The 15657-nt window shown below is 47.1% G+C and overlaps 4 protein-coding genes across 14 annotated transcripts in view; 2 read left to right on the forward strand and 2 right to left on the reverse strand.

The window, feature by feature from the left end:
* Positions 1-7249, forward strand: part of GFAP (glial fibrillary acidic protein) — a 12660-nt gene extending 5411 nt beyond the window's left edge. The window contains 6 exon segments of the mRNA XM_074261053.1: positions 1-65; positions 68-117; positions 238-458; positions 1612-1655; positions 4234-4319; positions 4866-7249. The exon segment at positions 1-65 is cut by the window's left edge and continues 8 nt beyond it. Of these exon segments, the coding sequence (XP_074117154.1) occupies positions 1-65; positions 68-117; positions 238-458; positions 1612-1655; positions 4234-4319; positions 4866-4904 (505 nt within the window). The 3' untranslated portion in view covers positions 4905-7249.
* Positions 7250-8395: 1146 nt separating this feature from the next.
* On the reverse strand, positions 8396-9818 carry FAM187A (family with sequence similarity 187 member A). The gene has a single exon (XM_074261056.1). It carries the CDS (start codon positions 9727-9729, stop codon positions 8479-8481), a length of 1251 nt encoding a protein of 416 aa, XP_074117157.1. The 5' UTR covers positions 9730-9818; the 3' UTR covers positions 8396-8478.
* A 1526-nt stretch (positions 9819-11344) lies between these two features.
* DNAAF19 (dynein axonemal assembly factor 19) lies at positions 11345-14979 on the reverse strand. Of its 11 annotated transcripts, XM_074261066.1 has the most exons (5): positions 14762-14861; positions 14523-14617; positions 13639-13852; positions 13335-13482; positions 11345-12217 (listed from the first exon to the last, which is right to left on the reverse strand). In XM_074261066.1, the coding sequence occupies exons 3-5, from the start codon at positions 13779-13781 to the stop codon at positions 11768-11770; spliced, it is 741 nt and encodes a 246-aa protein (XP_074117167.1). In that variant the 5' UTR covers positions 13782-13852; positions 14523-14617; positions 14762-14861; the 3' UTR covers positions 11345-11767. The 11 variants fall into 11 exon arrangements, with proteins under 11 accessions (XP_074117167.1, XP_074117158.1, XP_074117166.1 ...); XM_074261057.1 differs by having other exon boundaries at positions 13639-14111; positions 14519-14979; XM_074261065.1 differs by lacking the exon at positions 14523-14617 and having other exon boundaries at positions 14685-14808.
* Positions 14962-15657, forward strand: part of EFTUD2 (elongation factor Tu GTP binding domain containing 2) — a 43495-nt gene continuing 42799 nt past the window's right edge. Inside the window, exon 1 of the mRNA XM_074261055.1 lies at positions 14962-15116. The gene's annotated coding sequence lies outside the window, so the exon portion shown is untranslated. The remainder of the gene's footprint in view (positions 15117-15657) is intronic.

Here is a 15657-nt window from a genome sequence, read left to right on the forward strand (position 1 = left end):
CCTGACAGACGCTGCAGCCCGGAACGTGGAGCTGCTGCGCCAGGCCAAGCACGAAGCCAACGAGTACCGCGACAGCTGCAGTCCCTTACCTGCGACCTGGAGTCCCTCCGTGGCACGGTGAGCAAGGAAGGGGGGCGAACGGGGTCCCGCAGGCGCGGGCCGGCGGCCCAGGGGAGCGGGCTTGGGGGGCGCGGGTCGGGTCCCACGTAGACATGAGCTCTGGGGCTTGTCCGGAAGAACGAGTCCCTGGAGAGGCAGATGCGGGAGCTGGAGGAGCGGCACGCCAGGGAAGCCGCTGGCTACCAGGAGGCGCTGCTGAGGCTGGAGGAAGAGGGCCAGAGCCTCAAGGACGAGATGGCCCGGCACCTGCAGGAGTACCAGGAGCTGCTCAACGTCAAGCTGGCCCTGGACATCGAAATTGCCACCTACAGGAAACTGCTGGAAGGGGAGGAGAGTCGGTAAGCTTCGGCCCCCGCCGTAGTGCAGAACCTTCCGCGCTCTGGACCCGACTGCAGGTCCCGTCCTCAGAACCCAAACAGCCACCTCAATATGCAGGGCGAGCAGCCCCAGTGACTAAATGCGCCCTGAAAGAAGGCTAGGAGGCCCGCGGGGAAGGGTCAAGGAAAAGGGTATTTATGGCATAACTACAAGTATACTCTCTAATAGCCCTCCTTATCGTTGGGCCTTTATGGCTTCCAATTTTAACTAAGATGTCTCGCTAAGCTCAGGTGTTTCTATCCTGCAGAGGAATGCCAACACTATCATCATTTAAATTTTGGTACCCTACGGCAAAGCTCCATCACCCTGCCCTAGTTATGTTTCTGCCACTTCTAACCTACTCACTCTATTCTTATCCAAACTTATGGACCCTTTGACTTTGTTTCCATGATTCTTTGTCCCATTTGGCTCCTTGCCCTTCAATGATGTGGGATGTAGCTGGAATCTAATTCTTTAGTATGAACAATACTCTCCCTCTTTCTGTAACCTTTGGGTTTTTTTAATCCAAAGTCCTCCCTAGTCTTATCTTTCCCACTCTTTCAAGGCCTACCTCCATACCTATCATTGCTCTCCTTCTCTATCATCACTCTCCATCACCCTTCCCAGAACTCCTTCCCTTCCCTCCCATTACTCCCCACTTTTTTCCACTCATAATTCAATTTCTGCTGAAAATTCTTCATCCTCTTTCTCCTCCTCCCTTAGGATTTTTTCATATTCTTCCCCCAAACTTCTAACCCTACTCTATATCATCAAAGTCATCTACCTCTACTGGGGAGTCATCTCAGACTCAGAAGAATAAAATGTGCTTTGATCCTAAAACCCCCCTCAAGATCTGTCTGATATTATCTGTCTGGGAAGCCAGGCGGCTAGACAGAAGCCATGGAAACGAGGGCATACACATTTCCATGATCCTGGAGAGAGATCACACAGATCCCAGATGTCCCAGTCACTGATGGAATACACCTGGCTATTCGTGACCAAAACAAATAGAGGCATCTAAGGTTGTTTTGACCCTCACTTCCTTCCCTGACTTTCCCAGAGAGCAAAGAAAGTTTGCGGCATTTCTCTCCTTTCCGCTCTTGCTCATATTGCTCATTCTCTGCTCCCTTTTAGCATCACCATCCCAGTACAGACATTCTCCAATCTGCAAATCAGAGGTCAGTGGGGATGGCTGGAATAAGGGAATGGGGTGGGTATGAAGCCTTGGAGAGGGAGGTTTGAGCTCCCTGACGAGAAGGTTCCTCGTTTGTCCCATACACCTATTGGGACAGCAAAGTGCTTCTTTCTGTTCTTATGTCTATGAGGCAAAGTCTCAACCTCAAAAGCTATTGGGAGCACCAGGGTTTCCTGCTAGTACTACATATATGTACTGGGGATCATCTGAGTGCCCAAGGCAGTTCTTTCTTCAGTAGAAACCTATGGAATAACTTTTAGTCTCCCTCTTGGCTCTTAGCCCCTATTCTTCCACCTGAGGCTCATTTTTAGGAGACAGAAAGCAGTCTCTCAGCCCCACATCCCACATTCACATAATCTCCTGATTATGTGGGGTTTCTCCAATAACTCCAGGGAAGAAGAGGCATGTAATATAGCAGATAAAGTTCTGGATTTGGAGGCTAGGCACAATCAACAAACATTTTAAAATTACCTACTGTGTACAGGTACCATGCAAGATGCTTGGGTTACAAATAAAAGAGCTAGACAGGCCTTGTCCTCAAGGAGTAGAGGAGTAGACATGTTCACAGAGAAGAAATATAATATACATACACAATCATTTCAATATGGGGCTGGAAGGGGGACAGTACTAGCCAGTGAGGGAATCAAGAAAAGCATCAGAACTAGAACTGGAACTTGAAGGTAACTAGAGATTCATAATGGCAGTGATGAAGAGAAATTTTTGGATTCAGATCCCACCTCCTCACTTACAATGTGATTCATGGACTAGTCACCCAACCACTAGCTACCTCCTGAAACTTTCCTAGGATTTATCTATTAAATCAAAGATGAGTTGGAATTTGCCTTGGCAGAGAGAGTTTTCCATTCAAACAGCAAGGGATAAAAATTATAAATGAGGTAATGGCGCAAGAGAAGTTACTAATTTCTACAAAGTCTCAAAATAATAGTTATCCTTAATATTCAATATAATATAGAGATCAGGCTTCATTTCTCTTGGCTCCCTGACTGAATCTGTAAAAAAATGAAAGGGTTGGATATCATGACTCAATCAATTAATCAATAATCAACTAGCACTGGTAAAGTACCTACTATGTGCCAGGCTCTGGAGAGTCAAAAACAAAGAATAAAACAAACTTTACTCTTAAAGAGTTTACATTTAAACCAGTTAATAAATTCATATTTAAATAATAAATACATATTTAGTATACATATATATATAAAACTTACACATATACAAATGCAAATACATATATTCTGAATACACAGAGCATATATTTAAAAAATTAAATAGAAATAAATGCAAGGTCATTGAAGGGGTTTAGTAATAGATCAGCTAAGACTTCAGGTAAGGTACTTTTACTTGAAGTAAAAGAGGATTTTATGAGGATTCCCAGCATGGGAGATGGTCAATACAAATGCAGAGAATTGGGGAATGGAGTGAAGAACAGAAAAGAAATTGACTATGTACAAGAAGAGAAAAAATATATAATAGAGTTAAAAAGACAGAATAGAGCCTGGTCAGGCGTAGAAAGACTGCAAAAACTAACCACAGATATTTAAATGTTATTCTAGAGGCAATAGTGAGCTATTGAAATTTATTAAGAGAATGACTTGGTCAGATCTATGCTTAAGGAAATTGTATAGATTGTATAGAACACAGGTGTCAATCCCAAGTGCCTCAGATACTTAACACTTACTAGCTATGTGACCCTGGAAAAGTCTCCAGCTGCCTTTTCAAAAAAAAAAAATAGAATTGAAAAAAAAAGTACATTTAGTCTAGTCTTCTCATTTTTACAGATAAAGAAACTGAAGCACAGTAAATTGATATAAATTGAATTGACTTGACCAATACCATGTGATTCTAAGTCCAAGACTTTTTTCAGTACATATATGAAGAAAATCTATAGTCCTTGAATGGCCAAGGACTCAACCAAGATCATTTCTATAGAATGTCAAAAGTGAAAGGACTTTAGAAATCATCAAGAACAAATTCCTCATTTTATAACTAGAATGCAAACTGAAGTCAAAAGGCTCAATTCTGATCAAGGTTACAAGGAAAGGTAGGTAGGGCCAAGACCTGATCAAATCAAGGTCTTTTGTTGCTCAATCCAGGGTTGGGTTTTTTCCCCCTAATATAATGCAGTTTTTCTCTAGATTTCCCCCCTTGACTTTGGACTGATTTTCATCTCTCTCTCTTATTATATTGTACTGTGGCCCCCAAGGAGAATTATATTCCCAAGAACTTTTCTTATATTGAATAAAATTTTATATTCCCTGTTCTTAATTTAAAAAACAAGCAAGCAGAATGTTTATCTTTCTCCCAAGAGGTGGAGAAACAACTAATGAAGTTGCTTTTAACTTCTTCATTATGATCCCTGATTCATTCTTTCTGAGTCAGTGACCTTTGTCCTCCACTTCTAAATTAGAAGGTAGTTTTCTGTGGGGGTGTGGGAGAATGGAATATTGTCTTGGGGCTCAGCTTGTATGACTGAGCAATAGGTAGTAGACTAAGACAGATGGGGAATGACTTGCTTATAAAAAGTGGCTTTTTCTTGCCTGCAGAGACCAGCTTGGACACCAAGTCTGTATCCGAGGGGCATCTGAAAAGAAGCATTGTGGTAAAGACTGTGGAGATGCGTGATGGAGAGGTAACTGACTGGAAATAAGGAGAAATCCTTCCCACCAGCCCAGTACAATGAGAATCAGTCTCTAGGGGTTTCCTGGGATCCAAGGTGAAGGGGAGAGCAGTAGTCGTGTCTCATGGGGAGAAATAATGTGGAAGGGAAAGTAATTAAAAGATAGAAGCCCACATTGTTGCCCACTTTTCCCCTTCTTCCCAATTTGCATCTGACCAAGACTGCATCTATAACCTTTAGCAAAAATATTATCCCTATTTAAAAAAATAAACTGAAGCTCCAAATGTCTAGATGGAATTCCCAAGGTCACAAGGCTAGTGTTAGAACCAGAACCTGAATGAACCCAGGGAAATACAAGCCATTAGATGAATTATCTCAGGGAACAGTAAAGGTATTTGAAGTGTCCTCTTCCCTCATTTGGCTCAGATACAAGCAGAAAGGAGAGATGGGTTCCAGTTTCCTAAGTCAGAGGAAAGGTTCTGCCAGTAGAAGATAATTTGAGTAAACTGTGCCTTGTCTTTCTCTTCCATCAACCATGTCCTATCTCTCTCCATCTAGGTCATTAAGGAGTCTACACAGGAGCACAAAGATGTGTGAATTGGAGCTCCTCCAGAGAGCCCCTACAACAGGGGGCAGAGCGGTTTCCTTGAGAAGTTGTAGGAGATTTAACCATACACAAGTCCCATAGAACAAGTCCCTTTTCCCCACTCCCAATGTCCTGGCAGCTTTGTCTGTCTTAGGCTTACGTCAGCAGTCACAATTTCTCCACTTCTTCAGTTCCTCCTTTCCTACTAACTAGAGAGGATGAGCCTCTGGTGTCCATATTTCTGGTACTAATCATAAGGGGATGATATTAAAGGTGTTTAGAAATTAATTTGGTTTAGGCTAGTAGGGAGGAGATTGAATCCGAGGGGAGTACATTGCTGGAGGTTGCTCCCCCTTGACCCTCCCACATCTTTGTTTCTATGGCAACTATTGCCAGAGCACCAAGAAGTTCAGAGCTGTCATTCCTAGACTTAGGAGAGAGAAAGGTGGTATTGAAGGTTGTGGGGGTGGGGGAGTTTGTCTGGGTTCCTTATTATCAAGCTGCAGAAAAAAAAATAAGACTGACAAGAAGAAAGCAGGGGCCTTCAGGACAAGGCAAGGGGCTAATCTCCTATTCTCTGGTCCTGGCCTGGGAGAGGCTGGAGATATTTATAGAGATAGTTATTACTCAGTTATTAATCTTTATAACTCACATTTATGTAACACACATATATTTATATGTAAGGTTTACAATTTATCTTTGCTTGCAATAAGTCTGTGAGGTAGACAGAATTATAATTCCAATTTTAAAGAAGGGTAAACTAAGCCTCAGAGAGTCTTCAGGTTACATAGCTACCTTTACTATTTGAACCCAGGTTTTCTGACTCCAAATCTAAAACTCTTTTCCCTTGCCTTCTGAATTCTGGAAGAATAAAATATCTTCATATTTGACTTTAGAAGTCATTGGTAATATGATATATTGTCCCTTGTTACTCATAGGTCTTAGGATCATGGATTTAGAGCTGGAAGGGACTTTAGAAACTATTTAGCCCAATCATTTCACTTTAGGGAAAATAATGATGGGCTCACAAGCCATTTACTAAGTAACCTTAGACAAGTCAGAGAATCAACATTGCAGTACTTCTCTCCCCAAAATATGGTTGCAATAGAACAATTTAAGGGGAGTAAGGCTTGGAAAGTGCTTATACTTGGAGAAAGCTACTTGGAGTTCCACTCTTAGCTCTTCAAATTGGGAGGGAAAGGGAGCAGAGTATTTTGGAGTATAGGGAAGTTTCTAGTGTATGTATATAGAGGGAGAAAGAAGATCAGAGGTAGGGAGGAAATGGAGGAGAGAGCTAATTCCCAGGTTTGGGTCAAGAGAGGCCTGAAAAAGTTCAAATGAAAACTTGAGATTCTGATCTGTTAAGAAGCCCTGGGGTGAAAACCTAGTTCAAACCTCTTTCTTTCCTCCTTTTTTCAGTTAAAGCTCGGTGGACAGAGCAGAGACCAGAACTCCTCTCATGCTTCATTACCTTCCTCTTGCTTCTGCTTAAGAGGTTCCCATCCTTTTGCTAATGCTAGATTCTGTTGGAGAAAGCACACTGAGAGAGACTACCAAGAGTAGGGGAGCACATAGTCTGTTTCCAAGGCCCCTTTCTTGTCCAATCACAATCTTATAATCCTTTTTACACCATCCCACCTCCACAGCCCTTCACCTTTCCCCTTTTTCCCCCATTTCTTCTCTATATAAATTAGATTCTAAACCCAATCTTGATTTTCCTTCCTTTCTTTCTCTCTCATAAGTAGGATGGTCTATAGTTTCCCATTTCTTAGTATAAGTTTAAACTTTAGTCTTTCAATTCAGATTTAGTAGAGTGCTTCTTTCCCCCAGTAATTTCTCTGATAAACACCCATATCACTGGTGCTCCCTACATATTTCAGAGGCTGCTTGGATGCTCTATCCCTCACACACACATTGCTGATTAGCTGTATTTCTAATGTATTAATGACTGCAGCAACTCCCTCCCTCCCACATATACCAGCTTTGATCCCATTTTTAAAAATGGGAAAACTGAGGAAAAGAATCAGAGGAAAAGATCTGGCTGAAAAGGCTTAGATTTAATTGTAGCATTTAGCCCATGCGTCTCCTTAGCATTCTGTATAAGGCTTTGCTGAGCAAACGGTTGGTAATGGAGGAATATGGGTAGCCTAAGAAGTGACTTGGAGCATATGTTCCAGGACCCCCACTTCATATCAACAGGCTGGACCTTGGAAGATGATGGAGAGCTTTTCCTCTTGCTCGAGTTTTCTTCAACCATGGCTTTTTAATTTTAGTTCTGTCACCTCACTGCTTCACCATTGCTGACTTTAACCTAGTCAGTCACAGAGGATACATAATAAAATGTGGTCTGCATTCACTAGCATGAGCACCTGATTTATATTTGAGAGGGAAGCACCATAGACAGAACTCGGGCAGGAGCCAACTTTGCTGCTCCCCCAGTTTGGTTTCCATCACAGCTGAGACCCACTGGCCCATCTTTCCTCGTTTCCTTGGGCACTTAGCCCACACCAATTTCCCCATTCCATCCCCGGTTAGGATTTAAGTAGGATGGCCAGTGCTAGTTCACATATCTGGGTCCCCACATGTGCCCAATCACCAACCTCCTTCTTAACCGAATCTCACCTTGTGTTCTCACCTCAGTCCGTGAATCATGTCTTCCCTAGATGGCGGCCCAGAAGAAAGCCTGAATTTGGTGTCACTGTCACTCAGAGCCCCACTTTTTCATCTGGAGTCCCGAATTTAAGCTAGCCAGGTCTGGCTGCCCACAGTAAGACAGAGCTGGGAAAGAACTCGCCCCCCGCATCCCCTTTTCTGCGCAGAGGTGGAAGACAGCGGGTGTGTGCCCTATCACGTATGCTGTCAGACACACTCCATGTATTTAGTTGGCTTTAATGAGCTGCCTTTTAATGATGTGCTCTAAGGTAAGGTCATGGAACAGGAGGAAAGGGAGCCCACCTCTTGGCTCTGACCCCATACACTTCTCCCACTGGGAGGGGAGAGTGGGTTTAAGTATGGAGTAAGGCTGTGTCAGCCTCATCACATCAACCTACCCCTTACCCTTAACTCCTCTCCATTTCCCATCTATGCTAATAGGACTGTTCATTCAGCATTAGGTCAGGGAGTATCTGTATACTTCCTGCCCTTCCCTTCCCATGCAGTATCATTCAGGACTTCTTACACTGAACTAATGTAGTTTACAAACAAGATGTTTTTAAAACTTAAAAACAACCCAGTGGCCATTGAGGTTTTTCCAAAAGCAGCAGCCAGCGCCACAGATCCTCCCCTATCCATAAAGCCTTCTCTATTTCCCCCACCACCTTTTAAGGAAAGATCTAAGCCCCCATCTCTCAGCCACACCTAGCTTAGGGGAAGAGAGAGCAAGTCAGTTTCTGACCCCAGCCCCATTTCCCTAGTCTGTGCTAATGATACTGTTCATTCCATAATAGGTTGGGGAATTATAACTAACAGTGTGTGCTCCTACTTCTCTGTGCTCCCTTCCCATCCATGGTGCAGGATCATTAGAATTCTAAGCATTTAACTAATGTATTCAATAAATAATTGGTCTTCAAGGTCTAAGGGGGAAGTCTATAGATCAGGGCAGCAGATAAAGAAATAACAGCAGCAGCGGCATAAATGGATAAGGATGAAGATGGCTGTGATGAACACGTAGCCTACCAAGGCAGCCTGTAGGGCATATTGGGTCTCAGGATCAGAGAGGGAAGCATAGTAGCGACCTCGAGATGTTACAGTCAGGCGGAAGCCAGCTACCATCTCCCCGTCTCGCCAACAGTAATAGATTCCCCTGTCGTTCAACTGGGCGAATCGGATATGGAACTGGTTGCCGTGGTCAATGAAGACCCTCATGGATCGGTTGACTCCCTTCAGGAAGCTGGTGCGGTACAGACGGAGGCGGTCCTTGTCCCAGGCTACGGCATGTTCTGGACGGGCCCCCGGGCAGGAAATGATGAGCCCGTGACCAAGCCTCTGTTTGTGGAACTGAATGGGTACTTTGGGAATCCAGGGCTTGCTGCCCAGCTTAGAGATGAAAGTAAAGATGGCCATCAGCCCGCTCTGCGACTTCTTCTTACAGGGCACCATGCAGCTCCGGACCATCAGCTCTGGTGGACGGTGGCGTCCCGCCATGTTGCGCAGATTTCCTGGCACTGCCTGGGAGCCACAAGATACCACGTTGGGCACGTTCTTTCGGAACCTGGGGGAAAGGCCTGTTTTCTCCAGGTAACAGAGACCAATCCGCCATTGTTCCCCCCGAACACCACAGCGATCGCAGCGGGTCCACTCCCAGAAGGTGGTGAAGATGTGCAAGTTCCCGCGCTCCTCATCCTCAGAAGGCCTCTGGCCTTCATCAATGAACGCTGCCACAATCTTCTGACCGCTCTGTATGTCTACGTCGTAGCCATAGAAATAGTCCCCGTGGCGTGTCCCACAGAGGTAGAGCCCAGAGTCCTCAGGCTGGGCGCGGAACACCAGCAGACTGAACATCCGAATGCTGAAGCGGGCCAGCATGTTGCTGCCCACCCGCACCTGTCCCGAGTCAACCATCACACGCCCATCGAAGTCCGTCAGGACTCTGGTGTGCAGGCTTCCTATGTGCTCCTGGTAGTACCAGACCACGGCAGTTACCTCCTCGGGCTTGCAGTGACAGGGCAGCTCAAAGGTCATGTCAGCCAGATAAGCTGCATTATCGAACATCAAGAAGGCGGGACATGGGACATTCTGAAAAATGTTCTCCTTTTCTACCAGATCGAAAGCCCGGAGGCTTCCCCAGCTCCAAAGCAGCAGCAGCAGCAGCAGCAGCGGGAGGGGGGCCAAGCTCATGCTGGTGAAGCCAGAGAGAGACGGGAAGGGGGTGGGCTATACAAGGGGCTCCAGAGGCCTCCCAACAAGGGTGGGTTAGCAGGGAATCACTCCCCCAGCTTCGTTCTTAAGGACCCAGAGCCCAACTGGGAATGTTCCTTTTTTACTAATCCTATTGAAAATTAGAATTTTTCTAGACCTGACCCTCTCTCATGAAAAAAATCATTCTAGAACCAGTCTTTCTGTTCTAGAACACCTGTGTGGAGGTGATAGGAGGGTGGCCAGATGGACTGGGATCACTTCAGCCTTCTCTACCTCTGTAAAGACTGGATGCTGCTCAGCACACTCTCCTCACACAGAGATGCTCTGATCTGGCTGAGATTTCACAGCATTTCTCCCTTCTGGTTCTCCTCCAATGGCAGTGCTTCTGTGACCGTTCCTTGGTTTCCTTTGCTGGCTTGCTCCTTTCCCTTCTCCCCCACGATCCTTCTCCTTCACTCTGGATGTCCCTCCTCTTTTTGATGATCACCTCTGTGAAGATGGCTCATAGATTCATTTATCCAGCCCTAGTCTCTCCTCTGGTGTAGACAAGGCTCACACTGATAAAGCCAGAGTTAGATGGGAAGGAGGTGGGACTTTCCAAACTGGTTGTCTCATAGGCATTTCTACTCAGCATGTTCAAAACAAAGTTCATTATCTTTCCTCCAAAATGTTCTCTACTTCTGTCAACAGTACCATAATTTTTCCATTCTCCTAGGTATGTAACTTCAGAGGTATACTAGACTCCTGTGCCTCCCCCTCCACCCCTTTAACCAATCGACAGATCTTGCTATGTGTACCTCCTTAACAAATTTTGTACGACTCCTCTTCCGTCCTCACGGAAACATCACTTTAATTCAGGTCTTTATCACCTCTTGCCTGAACTTTTGCATTAGCCTCTTTATTGGTCTTCCTAACTCGTTTCATTCCAGCTATCATATAGATGCCAAACTTGTTTCCCTTAAGCTCAGGTCTATGTCACTCCCTTACTCAATAAACTTCAGTGGCTCCCCATAGTCTCTAAGATAACTTTTCAAGCCCTTCACAATCTAGCCCCAATCTTATCTTTCCAGCTCCATTATATATTATTTCCCTTCCTGCATGCAAATCTGGTCAAACTAGTCTTTTTTCCTGTTTCTCACACCTGGCACTATCTCCCTTCTCTGTGTCTTTTTAATTGCCTGTCTTTTTGCTTTATAGTACTCCTCACTTTAAGCCTGCACCATCTTCTACACAAAGCCTTTCTTTAGCCCTTCCCTAACCATCTTATATAGAAGTAGTCTTTCTGATGGAATATAAAATCCTTTGTTTCATTTCTTAAATTGTCCAGTGCCAAAACACAGCAGACATTTAATAAATGCTTCTTGATTGTTTTTCTCCCACAACCTTCATCCTATCTCCTTGAGAACAAAGTTTTTCTCTTTCATAAATCCTGGAAAAGAAGTAAAAATAAATATGTCTGGCAAGTCTGAACCTCCCTCCAAAGCCTGGGTAACCTCACAAACTACTGCTGACAACCAGGATTCCCCACAGTGCAACTCAGAAAAACTCAGTTCTTAGGGAAAAATGGTATTCCCCCCAATAAGGTGTGTCAAAGTATCAATAAAATATCTTTATTGGCGAGAGTGAATCCTTGTAGATATTAATGAACATAAATTAATCACAGATTTTAAAACTCGGCTTGTATGAATTGGTGGCTAGGATTAGGATGGAGGATTTTAATCTTCAGGCCAGGGAGCCATTCTTAGTAGGTTTCAAGGATGAGAAGCCAAATTTTTTGTGGTTTTCTAATGTTCCCATAGGAGCCTTTGGCTGTTTGGAGTCATACAGGTTTATACGGACCTACTTAAAGGTAGGATGGATGAAACCAACCTTTTGTCACAGTTGGGAAGTGACAAGGTTACAAGGAAAACTTCAGGATCAGACAGCAAGATGGCCAGCATTAGTAAGGGCTGTCTGGAAAAAATAACCCCGCACTGGCAAGGGGGGTTTGCCATGTATCCTGAGAAAGAGAACACCTCTAGCCAATTTGGTACAGCTCTGAGAGCTCCTGGAGGAGTTCCTCAAGCCCATCATTCCCGCTGCACGCTTTCTGCAGCTCTTGCTCATTACGACTCAATTCTTCCTCTGTGGGCCTGGTGACATCCGTACTTTGGAGTTTCTGAAATAATTTTTGGCAGCTCTCCTTCTCAGGATTGCTCAGCAGGTTCAAGTTGAGGCCAAAACGGCCAGTCCTGGACAGGCTAAGAAGGATCCTCAGCACGGCAGCACGGTCCGCTGGCTTAAAGTTCTCTGCCAGCGTCACCAGCAGCTCGCCCAGAAGTCCAAACCCCACATCTGCCCGGAACAGGTGGCCCAGGCCGGGGCCCCCAAGCTGTAACAGGGCCTGGTAGCGCTCCGGTCCACTCTGCAGGGAGCGGCGCCAGGTCCTGTAGAAATCTGATGAGGTCTCAGGCTGACAATCTCCCTTCTAGGTCAAAAGGAAAAGTAAACAGAGTTAGGGCCCCCCAGGACACTTAGGAGTCAATACTTGCAGGCTCTATTCATAGCTGCTCTATTCATAGCTTTTCTACTCAATTTATCTTAGGAAAAATACAGCCCTTCCTCCCGTGACACAGGCTGTTTCAAGCTTGCCCCTTCTCAGGCACAAGGGGGATCTTGGGGAACAGTTCTGAAATTAACAACAGGGTTTAGCATCACATAATGGGCATTTATGAAAAGCGGGTATGGTCTGTTCTAAGATGGGAAATTGGCCACAGGCCTCAGAAATCTAGAGGTAAGGTCTGAATGGCCGAGAGCGGACAGATCCTGCCTCCTCATCCAACTGTACACCGCACTACGTGGGACCGTACTTTATACCATGTATCCTTAGCAGAATATCCTCTAGGACACTGAGCCCCTGGAGTCCTCATTCCCTCAACTGGACTTGGTGCAGTTTCTGTTAGTTACAGCCCTAACTATGTTAATTTGTGGTTTTCTAGGTCAATGTGTGATCCTGCAGGGATCCATCTCTATTAGGTTTGGCGCTGCTCGGGAGAGGACAGAGAGCCTGGCCAAAGTGGTGGAATCTAAGAGAAGCCTCTGATTGGCCGAGCTCTGACAGCCTGTCTCCTTATCCAAATCATGAGCTGGCTCTTTACCGGTACTGGTCACAGCCCGGAGTCTGTGTATTCTAAACCTAAATGAATGGGACTTCTCAAGTACAAGGGAGTAGGGCTTTCCCTGGTAGGGAATGCCTCTGCCCCAGAGAAGATCATTTCCTTGACGTTCTCAGATGCCTGGGGCACAAATGCCCCCTGGCAACGCTTGAAAGAGGGACCATCCCCTTTGAGTATGACCGCGCACACAAGTGGTTCTGTACTTCACGTAGAACCTCAGTAAGACTGTCTTCTAGGACACTGCGCCCCTGAAGTCCCCCTGCTTATTAGCTCGGTGCCCCGCACACAGTAGGTAGTGATACGTGTTCATTGATTGTTTGGATTGGGCTTTGTCTAGGAAACTTTCTGCTAGTTACGGCTCTGCAAAAGTTAATGAAGAAAGCGAAGTACAGCCGTTAGGGCTGGGCTTCTCAGGAACCGCTGTTTCACCTGGGAGATATCCGTGCTCTCCTCCTGAGGGACTCCGCCTTTTTGGGCGGTAGTACTTGTCACAAGGCAGTTCCAAGGCACTGTCTTCTTGACATTCATTTTGTCCTTCCGCTCCAAAGGCTTCAGGTGCGATGCCAGGACAATGTCCCTGTGGGCAAAGAATTATTAGATAGTATTCGAGGGAAGAATCGCACCGGAAGCTACTGCCCCTAGGCTCCTGGACCCCAAAGGGGCGGGGCGCTCTGTACAGGTAACTGGGCCCGGGGCGCAGGGAAGCCGGCCCGGAACAAGTGGCTGAGCTCACCTGAACTCTTCATAGGAAGCCACTTTCTGCTCCACGGCGCGGAACTTGGCGGCGTTCTCCCGCTGATACTTCTCATCGGCCGCTACCGCAGCTTGTAACTCCTTCTCCAGAGCCCTGAAGTCGATGGTGTCAGCCTCTCCCATCCCCAGGACCTGGCGGGGAAGAAGGGGCGCGGCGGCGCGGGGCCTGCCTGGGAGCACCCTCCCCCGGCGCTCTAGGGGAGAGAGGGGAACGGCACCTCTGTGTGTCCTCGGATGGAACGGCCCGGCCAGGAGGAGACACAACACTACGAGGAAGAGCTGGTGAGAAAGGGCGCTTCGGGACCCCGTTGCCATCTGCCCGAGCCCCTAATGTGGCGCGGCCCAGACTCAGCAGGAATCGCTGCAAAAACTCGGTAACAGTAACAAGGAGCGCGAGTGGATGCGGGTAGTGGGAGGCTCGCGTGCACTAACTGTTCACTTCATAAACACTTCCTGCATGGGCCGATGGCAGAAAAGTGAGCCAAGGGAAGCTTCCTCCTATTCTTCCCTCCCCCTCCCGGTCTCAGTCCAAGCTGGCTCCCGCACCCACGGAGCCCCCCAAGCTCAGCACTGTGTGTTCCTCTCAGCCAAGACGGACAGATGGAGACCGTTACGACTGGGATCCACCGCGCAATCTGTCCCAGCCCCTCTTTGGAAAGGTCCTTCAGAAGGTGTCTGTTCCAGCCTGAGGGACCAGCCCGAGCGATTGGGCCACTTGCCCGGTGGTCACCTCCGACCCGGCTCCAGATCAGGCAACCTTCCGCCCCCCCCCCCCCAAATGGGGCCGTCAAGTCGGGGTGGGGGGAAGGGCGGGAGAATGGGGGGGAGGGGGCCAGAAGATTTCCCAACTCCAACCCTACCTACAGGTAAACAGATCACACAGAGCCCACATCCTTCTCCTGGCCCAGTTCCAACTGCCTCGAGAACTTGCAGAGTGGGACGGAAACCCACCTATATTCCTAACCAGACATCACCACTTTCTAAAGCCCCAATCCCAGGAAAAATACTGATTCTTCCCTCCCTTACAGCGGCAGCTCTGTCTCCAGCCACGCCGAGGAGGTTGCATAGCAACCATTTGACTCCAGAAAACCACGTGATCATACCGAAGGCCCTTCCCCGTTCGAGTTGCCTCCCAGACGCCTGATCAGAGGAACGCCGCGTTTGCTCTCCCGATCTCGCCTAGGTCGTTAAGCTTTCACTTCCGGCCTGTTCCAGGTTCCCCCTCAAATCATCCCGTCACACCGGAGGGGAACTATCCCACTCCGGCAACTCAGGCATAAGAGTAGTAAACGGTGGAAAGGGGCGTGGCCTCGATGCGCGTGGGGTCCTTCTTGATGAGCGTCGCGTACGGTCCGGCACATCCTCGAGAGGCTAAGGGTCCTTCCTAACGAGCGTCGCAAGCTCCGGCACATCTGGCGAAGAAAGCGCGGTATCGAGACTCGGGAGTTAAAGCTGCAGGTGAGGAGTTACCGGCCCGAACTCAGGGATGGGGTCCGAGGCTGGCAGAGGCGGAGGGGGTGCATCTTAAAAATAATTCTTCCATCTTACAGAGGAGGAGACTGAGGCCTACGGGACTCTCCGCGGTCCGCGGGCTCCCACGAGAAGCGGGCATGAGTGGGCCGGGCCTGGAGCGGTGGGGAGGGAGCGGCGTGTCACTGATGGGGCAGTTTCCCAACTGCTGCGCGCCTCTCCCTACGGGGAATAGAACGGAAACTTCCTGAGGGCAGTTTTTGCAGTGCCTGACGCTTCACCAGCGCGTAGTTTCCTTCTTTTCTATCTCCAGCATCTGGAACTTAGTAGACGCTTTAAATAAGCATCTGTAGAATTAAACGGACAGTAATGTGCAAATGCACAAATCATCGTTCTTCTCCCCATGACTCTGAAGTCCTAAACGCTTTATTCCTACGTGACTAATGAGCTCCCGAGTGACGTCGCCATCATTCACTCCGAGTTGACTGAATAAATGTTTAATTTAAATTTTTTGTTGCTGCCTTTTGCC

This window comes from Sminthopsis crassicaudata, chromosome 4 (assembly GCF_048593235.1).
Source record: "Sminthopsis crassicaudata isolate SCR6 chromosome 4, ASM4859323v1, whole genome shotgun sequence".
Taxonomy (NCBI): domain Eukaryota; kingdom Metazoa; phylum Chordata; class Mammalia; order Dasyuromorphia; family Dasyuridae; genus Sminthopsis; species Sminthopsis crassicaudata.

Bases quoted from the DNA above. Each gene is read 5' to 3' on its own strand.
- DNAAF19 (XM_074261057.1), bottom strand. From the start codon at position 13,973: ATGGCAACGGGGTCCCGAAGCGCCCTTTCTCACCAGCTCTTCCTCGTA. The intron at 13,483-13,638 runs GTGAGCTCAGCC...CTTTGCCCACAG, and splicing joins GCTTCCTATGAAGAGTTCAG to GGACATTGTCCTGGCATCGC. The intron at 12,218-13,334 runs GTGAAACAGCGG...CTTTTGACCTAG, and splicing joins AGAGCACGGATATCTCCCAG to AAGGGAGATTGTCAGCCTGA.
- FAM187A (XM_074261056.1), bottom strand. From the start codon at position 9,729: ATGAGCTTGGCCCCCCTCCCGCTGCTGCTGCTGCTGCTGCTGCTTTGG.